The 25894-nt window shown below is 30.7% G+C and overlaps 1 protein-coding gene across 3 annotated transcripts; it reads right to left on the bottom strand.

The window, feature by feature from the left end:
* Positions 1-5984: 5984 nt before the first annotated feature.
* On the bottom strand, positions 5985-24027 carry LOC104897387 (carbonic anhydrase 2). 3 transcript variants are annotated; one of them, XM_010684252.4, is made up of 10 exons: positions 23855-24025; positions 20469-20560; positions 17230-17291; positions 15083-15253; positions 13353-13401; positions 10801-10917; positions 10588-10641; positions 9206-9291; positions 7535-7640; positions 5985-6317 (listed from the first exon to the last, which is right to left on the bottom strand). In XM_010684252.4, the coding sequence occupies exons 2-10, from the start codon at positions 20520-20522 to the stop codon at positions 6153-6155; spliced, it is 864 nt and encodes a 287-aa protein (XP_010682554.1). In that variant the 5' UTR covers positions 20523-20560; positions 23855-24025; the 3' UTR covers positions 5985-6152. The 3 variants fall into 3 exon arrangements, with proteins under 3 accessions (XP_010682554.1, XP_019105957.1, XP_010682555.1); XM_019250412.3 differs by lacking the exon at positions 20469-20560 and having other exon boundaries at positions 23855-24027; XM_010684253.4 differs by lacking the exons at positions 20469-20560; positions 23855-24025 and adding an exon at positions 17376-17890.
* Between the last annotated feature and the right edge of the window lie 1867 nt (positions 24028-25894).

Genomic DNA, 25894 nt, shown 5'->3' with positions numbered 1-25894 from the left:
AGAGAAGAAAACAGAAAAATTGAAAAAAGAAAAAGAAAAGAAAAACGAAAAAGAAAAAGAAGAAGCTAAGAAGAAAGGGAAGAAGGTGGTTTAAGAGGTGGTGAAACCGGTTACAAAAAGCACTAGAACTAGTCAAAGAGTTCAAACATGAAAGTGCTAAATTTTCCTTTGCTTGACACAGATGAAAGTTTTGAGGAAGATGAAGTTAGGGTGATTGATAAGGAAGATTATGAGTCTATCCTTCCTCCTTTTAGGGAACAGACTCCTGTTCCTATGGAAACCAATCCTCCTTTTCCTCCATCTCCACCAAAATCTGTTTCACCTTCTACCATTGCTCCACAAAATGATCCTATCCCTCCCTCTACCTCAAAGCCTTCATGTTCTGTTCCCAAAGATAAGGAAACAGATGTTGTTCCCATTTCAGAGGAACAACCTGCTGTTCCCAAATCTAAGGAACAAACAGCCGCACCAAATCCTTCTCAAAATGCTCCATCGTCTTCTCAAAATCCTACAATTGGTTCTACATATACTCTAGCTCATGCTAGAAGATTGGGCTATTTGTTTTCTTTGGTTATGGGTCATTCGAAAGCTATGATGGAGTTTGCTACAGAAGCCAAGGATTTGAATGGGTTAGTAAAAGGGGTAATGAAAAAAGTTGACAAGGCTTTGGAAGGACAACAAGTGATCATGGAACGACTTAGTGAACTTTCCTCCTCCATCCAAGTGATGAACTCTCGGTTATTGAAGTTGGAGGATGGTGTGCTCAAGAGTGATCATATCATGGCCGAAAATCATAAGGAGGTGATGGCTAAGCTTAATGATGTGGTGGAAGAAATCGAGCAACCTCCCTCTCCTAAACCATAAACCTCTCTTAGTTTTTTTTTTTTTTCGGGAACATGAACTTTTTAATTATTTTTTTCTATCTTTCCTTTTAATCATGCTACAATGGAACTTGTTAATTTGATAATTCTAAGTTTAATCTTTTTGCATGTGTGCGTCTAAATGAATGGCTAATATTCTTGGATTGCGGTTTTTGAGAGTTGAATGCTTTATTTGCTTATACTAACCAAATTTTTCTTCACAAGTTTGGTGGTGTGATGTGTTTAGTAGATAAATTCATCTTTTTGAAATCGTGGACTATTTTTGAAGATGCCAAAGGGGGAAAGAAAAGGCAATCAGAGTAAATTTTTTTTGTCATGGATTATGTTCTCATTTTCTTCTTTACAAAAAATAAACTAAACGAGTCTATAATATTAATTTAACTTGGTTACATACTTTGTTAAAATATTTTATATGACTTATGTGATTAATTATTTATATATATGCCTTTTGTTGTCATCTTCAAAAAGGGGGAAATTGTTGACCCTTGAGTTTTGAAGATGACCTAACCACAAAAGACATAGTATATTTTATTTATGTTGTTGCAAGGTAATTCATGCTCGAGCTAAGAGAATACTTGATTGAAGATTAAACGGAGAATTAATCAAGATCGAAGTAAAGATGTTCGAGGATGAAGAATCAAGCATGGAATGAAGATTAGAATACATTAGGGTTATTTATTATCTTCATGTTAAGGTTGAGTAAAAGCTTAATTAAGTTCGTGGTGAATTCTCAAAGGAACTTGGTTCTGTTCCCATGAAAGGAACAGACCTGGCACTATAGGAACAAGGTTAGGGAACAAGACTTAAAACTGATTTAGGAACACCTAAGAGTCTCTAAATTTGTGCGCCTAATAAATGTCCCAATATAGTTGTTAGAGTTTTTAGGAGTGTTTTGACTAAGATCCACAATTTTAGGAATTTAGTTTAAGTTTGTTAGGAAAAGATTTTAAAAAGATTTTCTGATTTTAATAACCTGGTTTGCAAATCTTATCTTTTTATCTTTTATCTTTTATCTTTTATTTAAAAGATTTGTTTTCAAAATAATATTTTCCGGTTTTTAAATGTTTCGGTTTTAAATATAAAAGTTTTTCGTTTTTAAAAGATATTTTAAAAAGATATTTTTCCTAAAAACTAGCTAAAGTAAATTAATTTATTTATTTCCTAAAACTGACTTACACGCCTAAAGATACTGCTACACGTTTTTGTAGTTAGTGGATTTAGTGGCTTAGTTAATTATCCTCCAAGTATTTAATTAATTAAATAGTTAATTATTCTTCAAGTTTTGTAAAACCACGTAATATGTTACTGCCTTTGAGTGAAGTAGTGGATTAGTGGATGTTACTGACATGAATATTAATTTATTTAATTAATTAATTAAAATCATGGAGATCATGTGATAATGGTTAATTAGTGGAGAACATGTCTTGTCTTAGTTGTCTATAAATAGGCGCCTAGTTCATTAGAACAAAGTGTGTCTGACTTAGCTAATATTGTCTTAGTTGTCTAAAAGACTCAGTGCCTTTTCCTTAAGAGATTCATACTTACATTAATCGAGTTTATTATTCTTCCATTGTTTTACAAAGTGTATTTTTGAGAAAAGGATTTGAGTAAACTCTTGTAAGTGTGAGAAGATTTGAGTGAAGCAAGAGAAAGAGAAATAGTTAGAAACTTCGAGTGAAGTTTGAGAGGAACGTCAGTTGTGGGAACTGTCGTTTGGGAACTTGAGTTGAGTGACTTAAGTTGAGAATCGAGAGAAAAATAATAGGTTGTAATAAGAATTGTTTTGGCCTATTATAGTGGAAAGTTGTTTAAAATCCCTTGTGGTCGAGATTGTTTCTTGCTACTAGGCCTAGGAAATTTTTCCTTGCTAAATCTCTCGTGTTCCCATTATTTGTTCCCAAGTTTACTTTTAATTCCGCAAAAAGTATAGCTTATTCTCTCACCATAATTCACCCTCCCCCCCTCTTATAGTGCTCATATTATACAACAAATTTGATAAAAGAACATGTACGTACGACGAAAATATCAATAGTCAGTTCCGAGGTGTATAATTAATACTTTCTTTATTTATTTTTAAGTGCAACAATTTGACTTTCGCATCATACACACAATCTCATTTTGAGTGTACTTTTTTTTACTAATATATAAAAACAAAAATGATCAATATAAAGTGCTGTTAGATTTGTTTCAATGGATATCTTTATAATATCAACTTTTTTCTAACTTTTATAAATATATAGTTAGAGATATTAATGGTCAAAGTTGTACGTTAACAAGCGCGTGAAAGTCAAATTCTTGCACTTATTTAGAAACAGATGTTAGTAATATACAAAAGTTGTAGAGGACGCTAATGGGCAGGTATGGTCGAAGGTGAAGACGGCCTTTGAAACGCATGGGCTGAATTGGTTCACAGTATGGGGCCAAACTATGAGGTGGACTACTCTTTTGTGATTTTTCTGGTTTTAGAAAAAGCAGCTAGAGATATGCCATGCTAATCAATCGTGTTGTACCAGTCGTCTGCAAGTTTGGCCCACAATCAAATTCGTTTAGTGCATGCTACTTTTAAATGGTGGATCTAGAATAATATATTAATAAGTATAAAATAGTTTTTAATGATATATTAATAAGTATAAAATTGTTTTTAATGATATATTAATAAGTATAAAATAATTTTTACGGTTTTTTTTACCAAGTACCTTTGAGTTTTCAAAAAATTCACCAGGTACCTCCCAAGTTTTCAAAATACACGGGGTACCCCTAAGTTACAAACTAATACACTCAGATACCCTTAATGACTAATGGCGTTAATCGCCGTTAGTAATTAACCCTAATTTTCTATTTTAAACCCTAATTAACCCTCTAATACTAACCTTAATCCTAACCCCTACCTCTAACCCTAACCCTAAACTTAAACCCTAATCCTCCCACCACCCCTTCCCCCACCTTCCCACCACCCCAACAGCCCCCTCCCCCACCCCGCAACCCCCTCCTACCCCCACCCCTCCCCCCTCCCTAATTCGTCGTCGCGAGCCCAGAAACCAACAGCCTAGTCGCCAGCGAGCTTCCCCACTATCGCGTGCGCTCCCAGACAGCCTTCTCGCCTCCGTCTTCGAACTGGAGTAGATGGAGTAGGGGGATTTGACGGCGGGTGGGGGAGGGGTACGAAATTCGTCGAAGGTGGGCGAGGGGTGGAGAATTCGTCGGGGTGGGGGCGGGGTGGGTAATTCGACGGGGTTGGTGGAGGGGGGCTGCCACGGGATGGTGGGAGGGTGAAGGAAGGGGAGTTAGGATTAGGGTTAGAAGTTATAGGTTAGGGTTTAATGAGGAGTTAAATGTTAGGGTTTAGGGGTAAAACTAACAGTTAATTAGGGATAAGACTAATGGCGGTTAACGCCGTTAGTCATTTAGGGTATATGAGTGTATTAGTTTGAAACTTAGGGGTACCCCGTGTATTTTGAAAACTTGAGGGGTACCAGGTAAATTTTCTGAAAACTCGGGGGTACTTGGTGAAAAAAACCACTGTAGTTTTTATTATTATTAGTGGGTGTTAATGATCTAACTTTTTTTAAAGAAACAAAAACTATTAATTTTAAGATTTTTATAAAATAAAACACTAATATCAAATTTTAAGTGGGTTTAATTGACGCCTCATGAGAGTATTAGTTTCACTACTAGAAAAAGAAAAAAAAACTCATGGGAGTATGTACGTTTTTGTTGTTCATTACTCCCATCATAAGGAACTTTTTTTTTTTTTTACTAAAAACGACCTAGGATAGATTAAGTCTTGCGCCTAATCCCAACCAAAGCTACAAGTTCACAATTCGGGCCATTAAAAGGAACTTTTGTCTACACGATTTTATTGATATCAAGGTTGTATTCTTTCACCTTATTTCAAGAACTTGTTTCTTATTCTTTTTAAAACTAAACTAGACTTGTTACTTATTCTTTTTCCCCGAAGCCCCTATCGTCCGCCTGGAACTCTTTACTTCTGATCCTTGCATCATCTGATCTTGATCGGGCTAACCCCTAACAGTGAGCATCGAATAAGCCAATTGACACTACGGTTTTTTCACCAAGTACCCTCGATTTTTTAGAAATTTCACCAGGTACCCTCCATGTTTTCAAAATTCAAAGGGTACCCCTCAGTTTTATGTAAATATACCAGATATCCTTAATGACTAACGACATTAAACATCGTTAGTCATTAACCCTAATTTTTTTTAATCCTAATTAATTCCTAATCCTAACTCTTACCTCTAACCCTAACCTCTAACTTAACACATCCTCCCACCACTCACTCCCCCACCCTCCTACCACGCTACCACCCTCCAACCCTCCCACCACCCTTGCCCCAGGGTTAGAAGTTAGGCTTAAGATAGGTTAATTAGGACTAATTAGGGTTTAATTAGGGTTAAAACTAACGGCGTTAACTGCGTTAGTTATTAAGGGTATCTAGGTGTATTTATATAAAATTGAGTGGTACCCTGTGAATTTTGAAAACATGGGGGTACCTGGTGACTTTTTTTTAAAACTCGGAGGTATTTGGTGAAAAACCGTTCTTTTTAATTATGTCTAAGTGGCAAACAAGAAGAAAAATTAGTTCTTCCTTCTTGGCAATTAGCTTTCCATGGAGGTCACCGAGGACGAGGGGCTTCAACCTTTTGTTTCGGTCGGACTAAAATAAAAGGAAAAAAGACCCCTTATTCAAATAAGCTAAATTTGGAGAAGAATATCATACTTGTGTTCCATTCTTTATTAAGAGTATGTTTCCATCATTTATGTTTCTAATTGTTGGGGGTCCTTTGTCTTGAAAAACTATATCGTTATCTCAAACGGAGTTAGTGATACCATGAATGATATAAATACTAATGTTGCTTTAAATTAGTCGCTAGGGAATTCACACAAAAGTGAAACCTTGTCTATATGTATCCAAATTTTGATATTCAATACCTTATAGATAATTTAAGTCGTATAGGCACAATAATCAATATTCGCGCAAGCTTTAGGAAGGGAATCGGCTTGAGCATTGTAAAAATATATTGAATAGTGATTGAAATGGTCATACTGATAAATCTACAAAGATAAGAGCATATAAGAAAAAGGATCGAAATTGATTATTATTGTAATATTTGTGAATTTGACATACATATATATAGATATACAGCAAACACGGAAGCAAAGTAAGCACATTTCAAGAAGAAAAAGATGAACTTCTCAAAAACCGAAGAACATGAAACCAAAACATGGTTATTGATAACAACATTCATTTTTTCATAGGGAGATAGAAGGCGATAGAGTAAAGTCGAGATCCCACAGCTCAAAACATCCCTTGACAAAATCATAGTGTGCACCCTTCAGAGCTAAAGTTTTGTTCAACACTGCTTCTCTTACAAATGGGTATGTTAAGAGGTTTCCAAGGGAAACATTCACAGCTTCCTGTAATAAATTTAGATATTAAGCAACATTCATTAGATTACAAGTGCGTTATATTCAACTTATTTAAACTCTATAGACTTATTTTAATCAATTAGAAGCTATCGGAACTTATTACAACTTATTGATCTAAAATAAGGCAAAATAGTCAAATACGACATAATAACCTACACGTGTACAACGACATAATAACCTACACATGTACAACGATAGAATTAAACTAAGTCTAGAGATTATGCAAAAATTCGTGCAAATGTTATGCTAACTTCATAAACACAATATTACTTGCTTATGTTTATGCCATACTTTTTAGATGGATTTTTTTTATATATGATGAGTCATATAAACAAGTGAGGATCCTCTTCAGTGATTACACCAAGAATTGGGGGTGATTTGGGGATTCCATCCCAAATTTCTCCTCTCAAAAAATAGCAGTTAACATCCAGTACACTGGAGATGATCCTGACTTCATAAAACCTCATAGCGTAAAAGACAAGGGAAGTGGAACCTAGAAGTAATTTACGAGGTAGGAATCTTACCACTAGTATTAAAAGAAATAACCTTAGCTTGATATTTTGTTATGTATAATTACTTGTGGAATTGGAATCATATGAACATAGTTTTGGATTTGTGTGCGTTGTGAGTGGGGATAAGTAAACAAAGTTTTGTTATGGACTTGTGACGATGATTTCAATATCAATGTGGATTCACAAGATCTGAAAAGGATCATATAAGCAACATCGTTTACAAAACTGGGTGTAACGTGTTGTCTCGGTGTTTGTGTTTGGGATAAAAGGTAGTGATGAGCAAGAAAAGAAGAGATATTGACGCCATTTGATAGGGCGTAAAATATCTTTGTGCAAGATTGTTTTTCTCTATTTTCATTTTACGTTGTTTGGTTTGCAAATGAGTGTAAAATAATTATTTTTTGTAGGAGTAAAATTGCTCTCCCAATGATGAAGAACTATTTTTCCTTCAAAATGAAGGGAAAACTATTTTCCTTCCTTTTCCATAATCCATATCTCTCTTGTACACTCCTCGCTTTACCTCATTTACTTCCCTTTCATTTTCCTTTCGCTGCTTCGAATCATTGCTATTTAACTCAGACTTGTTCTAAACAAGTTGAGGCATTTCGAATTGTTTGTTGATACGAACAAAGTCGCGAAAAATAACCTATTGAAAAGAGACCAGAAGGAAAAGTTTCTCAAGTTACAACTCACCTTCTCACAGTTCTTGCATTGGTCCAAAAACTCTCCACAGCTGAGATCTGATTTCACCTTGGACTTAGCAGGATTGCAAATCTGTACCCATTCTTCTATGAAATCACTAATATTCAAGAACAAACAAGGAAACAAAAGTTTAGTATATTTATAAATTTGTTTGTCCCTCATAAAAGTTAAAACATTTAATCAATATATGTACTACTTTATCCTGCCTAATATTTTCCCGTCAAAAAAAAAAAATATCTTGCTTGAAATATATAGTTTTTTTTTACAATGGAAAATCGTGCATTAATTAAAAGAGGATGTACAACCTAATGTTAATATAACTAGTAACTAAAACAAACAAACAAACATAAGGAGCTTTATGAGCTCCTACATTCCATCTAAAACAAAAACAAGCAAGAACGATAATAGCTCGCATATATAGGAAGAAGAGCATTATTGGTCATATCTTGTGTATTGTGATGGTGAAGTCAAACCTCAAACGGCTAATGGAAATGGTAGAAGAAGCAGATAACGGTCACTTTTTGATACCATTACCATCTTACAATTTTTTATTTTATTAATTATGAGATCTCAACTTGTAGAATGAAAAAATGTCCTAACTTCCAAAAGCTTGTTTTCAATCTCTGACTCAAAACTCAATAATTCGGCATAATAACGAACAATTTTAATTCTTTCACGACATGTCTTTGTATTTGTTGAAAATTTACATCATCATAGCACCAACTTTTAAAATTCACCTTTATAGTTCAAGAAGGATCTCAATAATATCCATATTTTGTCTCAAAGTCAATAATTTAATGTGGATAATGAGTTCTACACTCTTTTTTTTGGTTTCGAAACTGAATTCCTAAGCTAAACTTCTTATTATAAAGTGGGAATTGACTTACACCCCATTATTTATCACTTTATAACAAGAAGTTTGGATTAGCTGAATCAATTTCTAACTATAAATTTAAAAAACAGATTGCATGAAACAAAACTATAAGAGTATTAATGACATCCTTTAAAAACCACTTTAGCGTTATGAAGTTTTTAAGACAAGGTAGGATAAGAAAAGATTTTCAACTTATAGAAGGATTCGTAGTAGAAACAACCATTAGATTTTAAATCGCGAGTTTGCTAAAAGATGCTCGTTTCGATTCCATTCAATTATGAGATATTCCATGTACTCAGAGTCTAAGAAGCATCATTAGACATTAATAGAGACTCAACTTGCATGTACCCCTTACACGGAAGGAACAATGACAAAACGAGTTATCTAAAAAAAGCTTTGAACTTACTTTCACATAATTAATAGTATAATATTATATTCCCTCCGTTCTAAAATATAGTTTCTGTTTCTATTTTTGAGAGTCAAATTTTACAAACTTTGACTAAATATTCTCGTTAATGTATAGACTAAAACATACTCATGTGGAGTCTTGTTAGATTCGTCTCAATGTGTACATTCATAATATCAATTTTTTATATCTTTTTACTAATACGAAATAAAAGATATCGTATATTAAAGATAAGTCTTAGAGACTGTGCAAAAACAAATACGAACTATATTTTGGGACGGGGAAGTATATTCCTGTGTTGTAACAAAGATACACATTGATCTAAGATAGCATGGAGTAATTTTATACATATAATGTAAGTAAGATTATAGTAGAAACTTACGTAGAAGTGTTACCATCATCAGGGATGGACATAAGCCCCTTTATTCCTCCACAGCAGCTGTGTCCAATCACAACGATATTCTCCACCTAAAAACCCACATTCAAAAACCCTTTTTAGCTTCAATGTTCAATCCCATAACTTTGTACAGATAAGATAACAGAAGATAGCAATACTCTAATAAACCTTCTCTTTTTTCCCTTGTTTGACCAACAATTGTGGTAATCAATGCCTAATCTTGGAGGTTTCACATTGTTTAATACGTTAACAAATAGAAAAATAATATACCTTCCTGTTTAATTTGTATCTCTTTTTATTACTTCTTTAATTAAGTTTTCATATTAGAAAACTGTCCTCTACTCATACATAAGCCAAAAAAATGTTTATGGAATACTTTTAGGGTTCTAGTACGAAATTTTAGAAGACTTTCAATGAATTATCTCCATTATGAAAAAAATTTCAGGTCTAGATACAACTCATCATGTTCAATCAGGTGTGAACATAAGCTAAAATTCGGACTAATTGAGTCCGTCCGATTCACTTTCTCGGTCATATTAACTTAAATATGTAATCTATCTATACTAATATATTAAAAGGTGTGCGTAAATTAGGAACAGTGCCACGTGGCGCTCTCCCTAGGGAGTTTAAGTTCATTGAATCTATGTACAATAAAAAAAAATTAGAAATTGCATAGTATAGCTTTTGTTCCCGTGACCTCAAGTTCATGTACTAAAGTTTTAACCACTAGACCAAGTTGTATTTAGTGATATCATATCAAAGTACAATATTAATAAATGAAAATTTTCTTACCCGGAGCATAGCCCGGACCTAATAACTAGTTATGTTATAAAATGACGCTCCTTAAAATGTGAATAGCTAGAATTATTGTATAATTTGATATAATTATGGTTTAACCTTCTCCATTAAAGTCAAATTCTTGCAATAAAAACGAAGTTGTCAATTGCATATAGTGGGAACAGACAAAAGGCATAGCATTAGCATTTATCAAACCCACTGTAAGTGGAGTAGATAATAGAAAATGACCTAACCACATTTCCACTAGGAGATTTGTCATAAGGACATAAATAAAACATTGCTTTTAGCAAACAACAATTTTTTTTATTATTAAAAAAATTATTGGTGCGAATGTCAACTCTTCCTAGATTACTAACATGCAGGACACACCAGCTCAAACAGTAGGTACAAGGCTAAACACTCCAGAAGTAAATGTCGAAAATATTTTTGGAATAAGGATTCGAACCCTGAACTATCACCTCTCCCTCCAAACAACAATATTACTAAATCAGATAATATAATTTTTTTTTCCAAAGAAGACAAATAATGAAATATAAAATATTATGGATTACTATTAATCTATTATTTACCTTGAGAAACAAAACAGCATATTCAATAGCTGCTCCTGTGCCAGAAAATTTTGTCTGCATTATACCAAAAAAATATATCATGAAAACAGAAAACTAAACCCTTTTAACAATAATCATTGATCTAGATAATCATACTGTACTTCCCTTATCAGATAAGTTTAGTACATCTTATTTTTTGTGTAAATTTCTAAGAAAATGTTAAGGAAGATGAACCTTATCATAAGGTGGGACCATGTTGGCAATATTTCTGACTGAAAAGGCCTCTCCAGGTTGAAAATCAAGAATATGCGAAGGACAAACGCGGGAATCTGAGCAGGAAAATACAAGAAACTGCATGTGCAAGTGCAACCAATTAAACACCAAGATGAATTACATATGTTTAGTCCGTGGCAGATTTAGAAATAATACGCAACAGAGTCGCTAATCATAAGTATCCGAAACAGTAATGTAAATGTAGGTCAGGATCCTTTTTTAATATTGAGTGGAGGTTCTTCTACTACTAATTAACACTTTTATCTACATTTATATAATAAATTAGATTTTTTCTACATATCATTTTCTCCCATTGGGGCTAAATGATCACACTCCTATCAACATACATCTGTCACTGTATTTAGTCAGTTAAATTTGTCCATTAAGAATCTGAAACTTTGCACCAACAAAAATAATAATATTAAGAATCTGAAACTTCTATTCTAAAGACTAGTTGGAGATGATTATATTACTTAATAAGTGGGGCTTATAGACAAAGAAGATGGCAGCAGAAAGATCCTGTACATGTCATACATATATATTTGACTGAAACATTTGAACGCTGTAAAGATTGTACAAAATAAAGCAAATTGCATGTGTCTTTATTAAAATCATATTGCTTCAAGGTTAAGATTTCCAACTAACTCTTGATGATGATTGGTAGCTTTTCATGATACCATGTCTATTCTGAATTAGAAGCTACGTACATGGATTTAGGATATTAAGAAAGACTTGATTTACTTGATAAGATTCTTATATCAACTTCTGTATATATGAAATTCGAATTTTATCAAGTAAGAGTATTAGGGGATAGGAAACCCTTTTTATTTCTCTCCTATTCACAAGTAGTTGGCTCGCAAATACTCGATCAATAAAATGTAATGGTTGACTTTGTGATCTCGTTAAAGTATTTTTACTTAATTTTATTTATCATTGAAAAAAAAAATTAATATATTAAATTAGGATGTTCGAAAAGTGATCATTTTGTTTTATGATAGTATCTCCTTTGTCACTTGGTTTTTTTTACAATAATTAAATTTTATAAAATGATGAATATACATATCTATTGAAACTCTTGTAACAAGTCCCATAAGACTTATTTGTGTTATATATAAATGATAAATATGGTCAAGGTTTACAAAATGTGACCATATGAACAGAGAGTATGAAGATAATTTTTCGAGAAAATAAAATAGCATAACAAAATGTGACCATATGCACTTTCTATTTAATTTTCCCACAATATATTTCTATCACCACTTATTGAGAATTAAGATTTGTGCATACCATCACATTTTTCCAGAATGCCCGGAAACTGAATATTGAACTCAGACCACACTATAATTATATTCAACTCATTGACTTTGTTATGGGCAAACTGGCACTTTAAAGTTGAGACAGCACATGGTAACAATAATATGGGTGGTGCCACTGCCACATCCTCTTGACAGCAAAGAGCATATCATAATCAAGGCCTACTTCCCACTAATTTCCCACTAATTGGGAGAATTTTCATTAGTAGTCCTAACAACATACTACTATAAAAGTATATCTTATAGATAGTTTTGTTATATTAGTTGATAATTGATACTAACAAATTATGCATGTGATGCATTTTTTTTCAAACATAAATTTTATACTTTTTGGACATAAATAAAGGTAAGAATTCAGATATTAGACATTTTTTGTGGGTTAAAAGTCTCAATCACTAAACCGTGCTTTTATTAATTTTTTTACTTATTCTTTCTTTTAGGTTTTCAAAATTAAACTTGATAAATAATAAAAGAATATTAGGTGATTTTATTTAGGATTTCTTATGTTATATTAACATAGTATTTTTCTGTAAAATAAATCAATTTATATTGTTAATTGATTGAATTTTCAGTTTTCATGTAATACTTGATTGTATTTGGTGAATTGATTAATAAGATATTTGATTAATGTAATATTTTTCTTATTTTTTTTAACATAAATGTACTAAATCTTACATTCAATATTTTTTTTTTAATTTGGTGTCTCATAATTATAACTTGATTGCCTTTAAACATTTAACGATTTAAGTCTCTTTTATTGCTATATTTGAGTCTGAATTTGTTTTCTCTTTTTTTGATAGTAGTTGAATTACTAGTGGATAATTTAATAAATTTATAGAGGGGAACCATAGCTCCCCCTTCCCTTATATAACAGAGATGTATTTTTAAAATTAAACTTTTTAACACATAATTAAAGATGTTAGTTGTTAAAAATTACATTAAAAATTATAAAAAGACAACTAAAACAACTAAAATTGGATAAATCACACATAATACTTTAAGCGATAGAATTGTCATTTCAACCAATTATTCTTAAACTATCTTGAGGATTTCTTAAAAAAAAAAAAAAAATAACCCATCCTGAGGATGACAATAAGTCGATTAATGTTCAACTTGAGCCAAGTTTTTTTAAAAAAATAATAACAATAATAGAGTGTAAATTAATTTTGAGGTAAGAGTGTAATAAACTGAATTTCTTACCTTAGGACTTTGACCCTGCGCAAGTTCACCGTACAAAGCAGGATTCTTTCTGATAAGATGGAAAAAGGGAGACAAATAAATGAGTTTGACTAAACTTTGCACAAAATTAAGGAAACAATAACTAACGTATTAACTAACTAATATCATACTGTTACTAATAATTGAATAATGTTGTGAATTAGTGATAGACTATAAAGTGGAAAATTACAATTTACACTTTAATGCATGATGCTCTCTTTTAGGTAGCTGCAAATTCTGCAAATGTGGCAGATACTTGATTCTCTAACACTATATGAAGTACATTTTCAGTCCTTTGAAGGTGAAAGTACTAACTACTATCACAACAGATAACACTCCATAATTCTTGTAACATGCATAAGATATTAATGGGACCTTTTTATATTCCTCACAAATGATTAATATAATATACGCCAATTATTTTTGAGATTCTTAATTGAAATAACTTGAGCCTTCAATTTTTTGCTTTATACTTTTGGACACCCCTTTTTATGTAGTGATATAAATAATTAATCTATATATTTCATATTTTAATTTGTCTAGGAGACTTGCATCTATAGACACTATAGTCCTAATTTTGAATAATGTCAAAACTAAATATTACTAAAATGAGTTCTTGTTTATGGAGGTGGTTGCATTATATCAATGCCAACAAATTTAAATATATATATATGAAGAATAATCATAAGGGCATATAACAAAATTAAATATGTAGATTAGGTCATCATTGTTTCATGGTTTTAGCCTAGTTGTAAAACTTAAAATTTGGGCACATTATTAACTCCAAATGAACGTCAAGCAATGTAATCAATCAAAAAGAAAAAAAAAAATCTACTAGTGTCGATATAATACCCGTCCATTGCGTGAGGAAATATTAGAGAATTATATTATCATGGACGTCAAACACATAATAATAGAGTTTTTTTTTTAGAATTCTATAGAATCAAAACATCTAGGTACGTAGATATAACATTTTAAGTCTTAAATATAATTCTTTCAAAAAAAAAAGTCTTAAATGTATATGTAAAATTTATTCATTGCATGAGGAAGTATTAAGAGTAGTAAGTACTTTTTTTTTAGGCAACACATAAGAGTAGTAATTTACTCCATGTATTTACCCAAATTATATATTGGGGATCGAAACAACTTTGTATGCTCACCGAATAGACTATCCACTTTTAATGAAAATTTGTTAAAGATTCTGGTAATGAAATCCCACTCTACGTAGTTGTTACTCCCTCAGTCCCAAAATATAGTTCCCATCTTCATATTTAGTTCCACATTTTTTCGTAATTTGTCTAGAAAAATCGTGTCCCATCATTTATTTTCTTCTTGAAATTTGTTTTTTCTTTTGTTTATTCAACCAAAATGTTATTAATGCTCTTTCACCAATTATTCTTCACTCTCTCTTTTAAAATCATCTGTTCCCGTACAACATTTATTTAAATAAACAAAAAATCTTTACTATTCTTCTTAGATTCTATTTGCATAAATTACCGTGAAAAAAAAGAAATAGGAACTATATTTTGGGATGGAGGGAGTAGTATCTTTTAATGCTTTATTAATTATAGGTTATGAATCCGATGATGAAGTGTAGTAGACTTTCAGGTAACTGAAAATTATTCGAAATGCAATAAAGTAAAACTGAAAAAAGAATTAAAAAGAGGGGTCCAGAAATAAATGAATGAGATAAGAGAGAGAATGAAACGTACTCGTATTTTTCAGTTTTAAACCGGATAAAACCGGATTTGATGCGCTCATGAGGATCGAACTTTAGATCAGCTTTGCCGTTGGCTACGCCATTTTGGGTTGTTTGTCCCTGCAACTCGGCTGTTATCTTCTTTATTTTTGCGGCTGCTACGTCATCTAATCCTTCTTTCTCACTGTTTTCAAATCCCAATGTAACAGAATTCTTGTTATTTGTTCCAAATTACTACTCCACTCTACCTTTTAATAGTATGTCATTCACCATACAAAAAATTAAATAAAATAAAAACATCCATACTTTCTTAAATTAATGTACTAAAAATCCATACCATCATCCATAACTATGACTGACTTATATTTAAAAGACGGTTATTCAAATAAAATAAAAACATCCATACTTTCTTAAATTAATGTACTAAAAATTCATACCATCATCTTTAATTGTCACCGACTTATGTTTAAAAACAGTTATTCTAAATTAGAGTGAATTGAATTAAGGCAGTAAGGAACAATAAATTAACTGAAATGAATTTGTTTGAACGTAACTAAATTTCCATTAATTCAGTCCAAAAGAAAATCTCAGCGTTAAGAAACGCCTTTCCCAATGACACCTTATATAAACTACTTAATCAGTTGATTATGGTACATAAATCATGATAGTTCTCAATTAATGAGTCAGCTTAAGTCAATGGAAGAGTATGGTATATTATAATTAACAACTTTAACATGTTAATTAAGGTAAAATATTATTTTGGAAAGAGAATTTCCTCTGAAAGTTAAGACTTGTTAAGAGATAATCAAAGATGGGATCTTTTATAGAAAATTAGGATTTGTGGTGTCATTTTTTATTAAAAAATATATCTTATGGATGTATCATTTGATAACTTGAAGGATCTTCTCAACAATGTATTAAAAATGTGATATCACATGATATCAATTTTGCTTTGAATTTTTTATTGTTAGAATATTGCTATTAAAGTCTTTTTTAATATGCATGTAATATTTTAGATGACCAAAATTGAGACTTTAAAATTTAAAATACTATGCTACTAACAATTATTGTGGAATCAGGATTTTGTCAATTGTGATATAGTACATTTCTAAAATGGAAATTTAAGTACCCTGTCAAAAAAAAAATGGAAATTTAAGTATACATTTTCAAATTTAAGGGCTTTTTGAGTTACTACTTTTCATATTCAAATAATTTCCACCAAATTAAGTCAAATATTGACATTGAGTTCTAGATGATAGCTAAAAAAATTGAATTTTAAACAGATTATTTCAAATAAATTGAGGTCAAAAGATTATATAAGCAAATGGAGTGAAAATTGAAAAAGATTTCCAAGTGTTACTAAACTATTTGCTTCTATATATGTTCTACAACTAAAAAGTTCCTTTCAAACTTGAAGACTATTAATCCCTCTCAAAAATAAAATAATACATTGAAAATTAAAAGTAATAATAAAAGTATGTAATAGAATATAAAACTATTACTACCTCTGCTTTTTTTTTATTATTGTTATTATTTACTACATTGTTATGCATGATTTTTAAGGCATTATTTAATCCTTAATATCTTTTATTTCGTTTCAGTAAGAATTATAAAAATTTGATATTATGAATCTACACATCGAAAAAATCTAACAAGACTAAACATGATAATATTTTCACTTATAAAATAATCAAAATAATTGGTCAAATAGTTGCTTCATTCTCAAAGCAACGATGTAGCAAATAAAAAAACGGTGACAATACTAAATCTTCAACCACCAGGTTAAAAATTTAGTTATATTCAAATAATATTTATTTATTGAAGTTATTATGTTACGGATAAAGTATAACAAAATCCTTGTAAGAAATCGAGTAAATAAATCAAAATCCGAAAAACAAAAATATTGCAAATTAAAAATAAAAAAATAGGGCGAGGTGAGTTGGGGTCAGTGGTAGCTGAATCGGGCGGCTAATACGGCCGTCAAATTGGGCCCGACATGTGAGAATTGACCAATCACCACCTCATATCATGGGATTCTTGGGTAAAACAACTTCAACCGAAGAGTCAAATTCAAAGGACAAATTTTTTTTACAGCGATCAAAAGCAGTAAAAAAACAAACATAACACAGAAATCATAACATCTTTTTTTTTTTTTTTTACCTTAGAAGCTTCGTGAGACCAGCTATGGCTTCCTCGTACACTTTGTTCGCCATTTTCTCTTTCTACAACCACCCAATAAGAATTAAGGAAAAATCATATTACATAAAACGAAACAATAAAATTAGAGGAAAATTAAAAAAAATTACCTGGGATTTTGTTTATTTTGATTTAGGTGATGTATAATATAAGATTGGATGAGAAAAAAAAAGTGTTGATTAGGATGAGTATTTAGATGAGGAGAGAGAAAGTGAGTGATTTACTCGTTTTTGAAATAGGTAGAGTGTCCACACTTTGATAGTTATGTATATATAGAAAAGAATTGGGATGATATAAAGGATAAAGTATCCACTAACTATGGTTAAAGGGTAATTAAGCAGATGATCCCAAAAGGTCAGGAAAGTATATAGTGTGGATTAACAAAGTTTTACTATTAGTTGTCTAAAATGTCAATGTGAAAGTGAAGTGATGAATCTTCCACTCTTTTGTCAAATATATGTGTATAAAAAAAGGAAGAGAATTAAAGAGAATAATTATTATTTTTTGGGGGATACATGAATGTATATTATTGATGAGGTGTTATGTTTTTGTGGTTTTCTTATGTGGAAAAGTGGGCAAATTGACAAGAACCACTAACTTCTTCTTTTTAATTGATTTTTTTTTCTATTGAAAAAGATTGATTGAGTTATAGGGGTGTAGAGGTTGTTCCTCAATAGCTTTTTAAGTAGTTTTATAAGTTTGAGTGACTCGATAATCTATTGAAAGTCTGAAAGTTAATAACGGAAAAGTGTTTTAGAAAAGCTAATTAAATAAACTAGCTTTTGAGGAGTAGATTAGAGGTAGTTTTAAGAAGCAAAGTTTAGTTTATATCTTGTTCTTTTATTAATTCAAAAATTAGTTTTCTCAACTTGTTCTAAAACATCTTTGTTTGGTAACTATATATCTTCAACGTTTGATAATACCTTTAATAGCTAGTGCGACAGCTAACAAGTATTACGATAACTATTTTTGCGGAACAAGCAAGTGTATTGGGTTTAGCTTTTTCATCTATAGTTGCCCTCCTTTATTTCATGAAACCCACTAGTGTGCGGTATCGCTCTAGCTATTATGTGTCTTACTTACATTTGACCTCGTGAAGAAAAAAAACTTTAGACAATTAATAACAAAGATATAGAACAAATATCGTTTTTTTTCTTTTCTTTGAAAAAAGAAGTTAAAATTAATAGAATAATGTTTGAAAGTAATGAAGGTTAAACTTCTTAAATGGAATACGAACATGTTTATTTTGATAAAGATGAATATTGGTAATAATTTAGGGGAATATTATTCTTTGTGTATAAAACAATTATGCTTGTAACTGCAAACGAAACACAATTTAACTATTGTAACTTTAGACTTTTAATTAATGAAATTTATCTTTTTCTCTTGAATTTTTTTTTTTAAAAAACTTATAACTGAGCGTATACGAGTTCAATATTACCTTGCTTAAAGGATCACTGAAAGTACGATGGAAGGCAATACTAAACTCTTAACTGAAAATATATACTTAAAGCTTGCCAAAACAAAAATTTGACCATTAATTTCTTCAATCATCTATAAATAAGAAATTATTAAAAAAAATCGAAACTTATTATGAAAATATATATTGAGATTGATCTAATAAATTTCATATGAATATGTTTTCTTTACATATAAATCAAGAATGATAATGAAAGTAGAGTATAAGCATATTGCAAAAAACAACAAATTAAAGTCGGTAATTCTCATAAACATATTAGGAAATCAAATATCTCTATTACATTCTATATACGAATTGGTGATAGGCTGATAACTTATTGGTGTTTAATACTCTATTCGTATTTTTTTTGTAGATATGATCAAAATCTTCAAAATTAATTCAAGATAACCTAAAGTGAATGATTAAGGAACTCATAAAAAGTATTATAAACCATAAGTTTTAGTATTTCATCTTACTTCTTTATCCCCTCCAAAAATAAAAACCCTACTTCATAATTTTCTATATTTTGTTCTTAATAATTGGCTTTTGTTGCATAATGCAAATGTCTCACCATATTCAAATGAATAGAGTTTCCCTTGGCAAGTTGGCATTGAGTTGGAGACGTTATAAGTGACCTTCTCGGTGAGGAGGAGTCAACAAAGAGACTCTTTGGAATTATTTTTTTAGTAATGGCTTGAGGTGGGGGCCATGGGACAACGTTGACTAATCTAATTATACCCCCTTCGTTTGGGCTTCATTTGCGGAGACATTCATTTTATGTAAGAATTTTTTTTTTTTAAAAAAAACTAGTAAGAAGAATTCTTTGAACGGTCCTCGTATAAGGCCCCATCCAGATACCTATTACAAGCCAGAAACCCCCAACTCCTTTTTCCTTTAAATTTCAAGCAAGTGTTTGGGATAGGAATTGAACCCTATACCTTGCTAGGGAAGATGGGAAAGCTCACCACTTGAGCCAACCCCAGTTCCTATGTAAGAAAGAAGTTGAAGGAATCAAATATTTAGATAAATTAACCCATTTATACTATTATAGGAAGGGTTAAGCTGGCTAATCAAGAATGTATTGACTTTGAATTATATTTTTAGAAGTGGTCTATACAATAAATTGCTCTCATCATGCCACCATCCCACTAAATGGGATATTATTGACTTTGGATTATATTTGTTTGAAGTGGTCTACACAAGAGTATTACTTTCTCCTGGCTCCATCCTACTTAATTAGGCTACGTTCTTTTAGACATATTTTAAGTTTAGTTCAATTAATTATAATTTAGTTAATTTTAGTTCAATTCAATTAAGTTTTTCTCTATATTTCAGTTTCTCTTAATATTAAAAAACGAGGCCTTATTAAGTAGACATGTAATGAGATTAATTACTTGAATACTGATTAGGTACAAAGTTTTAGGGTAAATTTAGCTTGTTACCGGATCATCAATGGCTACTTTGATCATAAAGAGTACGTAGACGTGTCATGAGATTAATTACGGAATACTTGTTCTTTTAATTAATTTTTTAACGAAAATGTAGATGTGAAATGAAATATTGAGCCCAATAACAAAAGATGTTTGGACAAAATTAAATTTATTAGAGAAGCCACGCCTACAATATATAATGTTTTCACCATGAGGTATATATTGATAGAGATCACTTGTCAAAATTAATATAAAATTTATTAACCAACAATATTGGTTATCATACATCTTATTTAAGATGAAGGAAATATTACCGGAAGTTGTCTTCCATAACAAATCCCCATGCATTTCTTAAAGCTTCCTGCCATATCCACAATTTATACTATAGGTGTCTCCTTCATCAATTCTGTCAAGAAAGTAAGTATTTAAAAAGACAAATTAGAGCATTAATGTTAATTAAGAAGATTAGGTACATACAAAGGAATGTTTGGTAAAGTGTTTTTTTTTTTTTTGAAAGTGAACTCATAGTGCATTTATTAAGAGATGGAGTGTCCACATAAGTATATACTTCATTCTTCATCCGTCTTTTATTAATTTACCTCTTTTCTTTTTAAAAGTTAAAATTTATTAATTTTGACATATTTGCACTAAAATATAAGCCTAAATATTATCACTGGTATATATATATATAAGTCATCAAAGTTTCTTTAAGAGAGAATTGCATGGGAGCTGCATCACCTCCCAACCTCATAGTTGAGAGTTCGACTCTCATTAACTTCAAATTTAGGGTGTTTGTGTGGATATTTGTTTGTGGGTATGAATCCCCACTTTTCCGTCTCTGGAAGTTTCCTTATAGATTGAGATCTCCTTGTTACCCATAACTCATGAGGGCTGAGCCTACTTCGCCAGTTAATTACCGAATAAAAAAATTCAGTTTTTTTTAGTTCTTATTAATACTTCGATGTAATGGTTAAAGTTGTGTATTTGAGACCATAAAACAGCAAAATTAAGGATACACTAAAACCAAAAAGAGTATTTTGATTCACAGCTAACACCTCAGACTTGTATAATATATTTATGTACAATTATTTCAAAAATTGATTGCATGAAAGTCACTGTTGATTAAGGAGTTTTTATTTGCCTACACCGCTCCACGTTAACTCTATCATCAATTTCATCTCTTAACGTGGAACATGCAGTAATTCAGGGAAAAACAATTGCATGCATCTCACTCAGCACGACATATTCGTGTGAACCAGGCGAAATGTCAAAGAAAATTGTAGCTAATTCATAAAAGTTCATAAATTCTCAACACTTTATAAATTTTTTTTTAATAAGTACTCCCTTCGTTTTTTTTTTTACTTGTAACACTCTTTTTTTATTCGCTTTGATACAAAATTTGGGTAGGAGAGAGGTAGAGAGGAAAAAAAGAGAGGATCTCATATGATTGAAGAGAGATAGATAAAAAGGAAAAGCAAAAATAGAGAGTGTTGCAAGTAATTAATTATTTCTCTTTTAATAGAGTGTTACAATACGAAGGAAGTTGATAAATTCAGTTAAGTTAGGTAGGTTCAGTTGAAATAATTAGGTAAACTCAAGAGAATTCAGTTACTAGGAGTACATCTCTATCATTGTGGTTTTCTACACAATTTAAAAGTAATTTGATTTTGTTTAGCTACAAACAAAGAGCGTATGCACCATGAAAATTCCAATTTTGAACTGTGAGACTATATAATTATAATTTCGAAAAATTTATTTTTGAAGTCGACAAGAAAAGAGGAGTAAAAAGTATACTAATTACTAGTTGTGGGGGTGTTTAAATTTTGGATCAAATTTCGTCGACATCATTTGTTACTCTCCATTAAAAAACAAATAATTGTCTCTTTTGATGATTCAAACAAAACAAGGTGGTAATAATAGAATATGATAGATTTGTGAAGATAATATTTTACAAATATATATTCTACATCTAAGATAGAATATTTCGGCTATATTGTCTCTCAGTATATAAGGTAAGTGGACCTCCAAGATTGCGGGCCATTTATAGTGTATATTTGTGTCTGGCCCAAATACGATACACGGCCCATATGATGCTACTAAATGTCGTTCACCGGAATTAGTTGAGATTGTACCATCAGCGGTTATTCGTGGCCTTGTATTGTCCATGCAAATTAAAGCAATGCAACGCCAACAAACCACATATCACTCTTCGACATATATTCCGGGAAGCAAATAGAGCGGCTAATTAGATTGCCAATGTAGGTCATCTAATTAGTTCTAGTTTTGAAATTTCAGATTATAATAATTTTTCCGTATCTTCTATTCTTGTATCCGACGCATTAGACATTTCCCTCAAAAAAAAAAAAACTTAATATTTTTTTCTTACCTTTCAAAAAAAAAAAAACACATATCACCTCTTCGACAATTGATTTTCATAACATCATTTATTTCATTACACCAATTTATAGTTTCACACACGTTACATACTAAACTCAACCTTAATCTTAGGTAACCCAAAGAATTCTTAAGACTGAAACATATATATCATATATATACTAAACTAATTATGAAGGCTTTTGTCAGATCTAGTACTCCCTCCGTTTCAAAATATAGTCAATGATTCTATTTTTTTTACGGAAACTAATGTAAGTAGTAGAATCTAAGAGGGACAATAATGATTTTTTGTTTAGATGATCTTAGAATAGAGAATGGAGAATAATTGGTGAAAAACATTAATTTATAACACTTCGATTGAATAAACAAAGCAAAAATCTAATTTCAAGAAACATATAAATGATGGGAACACGGTTCTTCTAGGCAAATTATGGACAAATGTGAAACTAAATACGGACATAGAAACTATATTTTGGGACACCCCAAATGAAAATAGGAAATATATTTTAAAACGGAGAAAATAATAAAGTAAATCTTCAATGTATACACGTAACACTTGAAGTAATACAACATCACTTTATTAGCCAAATATTTTCCAACATAAGTATTTTGAGTGGTCCAATTTCTAAATTGATAGTAGTTGAGAATGTGTGAATGAAAAAACATGAGGATATTTTGGAATACATAGGAATGAGCGAATTCTAATTCAATAATTCCTACGTTTTAGGTATTGTTAGAGGAAGTATTAGTGCCATAAATTATTGCTGATATAGGAGAAATTTACTAGGTCTTTTTGATGATGAATCATATATTTAGTACGTCACTCTTATTATGCCATATCGTGTAGTTTTCTTAGCATATTAATTGTACTTCTTAGGGAAAATATAGTTATACATATATATATTGTAAAAGTGTGGAGAATAATTACGTTAACCTGATTAGGTTAATCCTGGCATTCAATATATATAACAACTATTGAAACTTTTTAAGAACCCCTCCCAAAGATTCCTTAGTTCAGGTACTATATGAAGTAACAAAATTTCACGAAATAAAGAGGACAATGATTTTTCCTTCAATTTAGTAAATAGTCTAATACATTTTAGTTGGAAAAATAAGTTTATATTAAGACCAACAAGTTGAGATAAGAATTATTTATTATAAGTTCAATTTACAACTAGAATATGTTCAAATGATAAAAAAAAGTTTTCTTTAAAAAGTTGTAGATAAAAAGAACAAAACCCAACTTAATAAGTTAATATGCATGCACACATAAGAGAAAAAAAAAAAAAAAAAAAGGGAAATTTACCAATGAAGAGAATCAACTAAGCAAGTGTAGCTTGAAACAAGATGTTACAAGTGAGGTCGAGAGATTTCAGCTCCAAAATCCAAATGACTGCTTACAAATTTGAAAGTTTTAGTGGACAACATAAAATGAAACACACAAATATGAAATATGCAATATATATTTGAGACAAAAACTCTTTATTTTATGACAAACACCTAAAAAATGGGAGAGAGAGAGAATTGAATTGTTGACGTGTAGAGTTAATAGGATAAGGAAAGCGAATGGAGAGACAACTTGGACTTCTAAAGGCTTACTTCCGTAGATTAGAATGTCACGCTACCAGATTGGTCTAATCTCATTCCCATGGTCCACATTTGTTTTCCAAAACCTTGCAAATCCTCATTACCCAAATTTCAGTTTGGGGAAGATGATGCACCCAAAAAAAACACCAACTTGTGACATATATCATATATGATTCGGTGGCAAGATGAATGTATATACATGCGCGTCATCTGAAAAGGCATGTAAAGTAGAGTTGACAAAAGCTGACTCAATTCGATAATTCGATGCCAATTAAACTCGAAATAAGCAGGTTAGGGTTGAGTTTTTGACTCATTAGACGATTAAACTACTTAATTAAACGGGTTAGTTCAGGTTGATATTTCTGATTCGAAAATGACCTGCATAATCTTATTAATTTATACATATAGAAAATTCTCGAAGAAATATATATATTGATAAATCTAATATTTGGTTAAAAGAATGTAAAATATCATTAAAATAGGTCATAATTGGTCTAACAAACTCTAAACTCGTATTTTTTCAATAGTGAAGTTGCTCATTTAATTTTTTTCAACCTGTACGTTAATTAAATGGGTTTAGAAGGCTTATTGATTTTAATATATGAAGTCTTTAGAGTTGCATATAAGCATTAAATTTATTTCATATATACTAATATTTAAGAAATTTACAATATAATCATACATTAACCAAATGCATAATCATACATTAGTTTGATATAATTAATGTTTATTTATTGCTTAATATTTTTATTTTTAACTTTGCATATATCATTTCCCATAGATTATTAAAACGAGATCATTGTTTGTTTTAAACACATTGTTCTACAATTACATAATGTAGGTATTCTGATTTTTTTAATGGTTATATTTTTTGATATTGTAAAATTATGCATAATATTATTTTTTTTGGCTCATTTAGTTTAATCTCTAAAAGGTCTCAAAAACAATTCTAAGACCGTGTGATGTACAACAATCCCACATTTTTAGTTTGATCACTATTTGCAATTCTTCAAAGTTCAAATTTGTGGTAGCAATGATCACTTTGGTAGAAGACTTGTGGAAAAATGATAAAGTTGGATTTCTCTACGATAGAACTTGGCTAAACTTGTTTCGATCTTACCAAATCTACTTAAAAAATTAGTGAAATGTTAATCCTATGCAATAATATATTGGGCTTTCTTATTATCTAATAATGTTAACCAACTCATGTATGAAATGTGTCACCAATCCAACTCATACCATGGTCACGAGTCTTATCTGTGCAAAATTAAAATGCAAAATAACCAACTTCATCTCTGAAACAACATGGATCATCTGTTATCCTACAAAATGATCAAATATTTGCATAAGAGGTCAAGAACTTGACTTCTTAATTTAGATGTCAAGAACTTATATCAACGTACATTTTCATATAAGTTTCCAAATTTCAATTCCAACTATTATTGAGTCCTTTTAATTGGATCTTCGAATTTCGAATTAAAGTTCCAACTATTGCATCCTATTAGTTGGATCTTCAAATTCCAATTCTTCAGATGACATGCATCATAGTCTTCAAAATGTATTTTTGACTATTAATATTTTCAAACACATTAGTAAAAATTATAAAAGGTTTACATTTTGTAATTTATTTGCCATGATCAATCTAAATAAGATCTAACATAATTATATTTTTTTCTTATGTATTATTGGAATTATGCAGTCAAAGTTCATAAATTTTGACTCTAAAAAAGCAAATAAGTGTATAATTAGTGATGAAGGA

The sequence above is a fragment of the Beta vulgaris genome, chromosome 6 (assembly GCF_026745355.1).
Source record: "Beta vulgaris subsp. vulgaris cultivar EL10 chromosome 6, EL10.2, whole genome shotgun sequence".
In the NCBI taxonomy this organism is placed as follows: Eukaryota; Viridiplantae; Streptophyta; class Magnoliopsida; order Caryophyllales; family Amaranthaceae; genus Beta; species Beta vulgaris.
Note: the sequence above shows the minus strand (reverse complement) of the source record. Positions and strands in the feature narration are given on the sequence as shown.

Coding starts and splice junctions, on each gene's coding strand:
- LOC104897387 (XM_010684252.4), bottom strand. CDS start 20,522: ATGGCAGGAAGCTTTAAGAAATGCATGGGGATTTGTTATGGAAGACAA. Junction 17,292..20,468: donor GTTATGGAAGACAACTTCCG/GTAATATTTCCT, acceptor GGGTGGTTGTAG/AAAGAGAAAATGGCGAACAA. Junction 7,641..9,205: donor GATGATGGTAACACTTCTAC/GTAAGTTTCTAC, acceptor CTTGAATATTAG/TGATTTCATAGAAGAATGGG.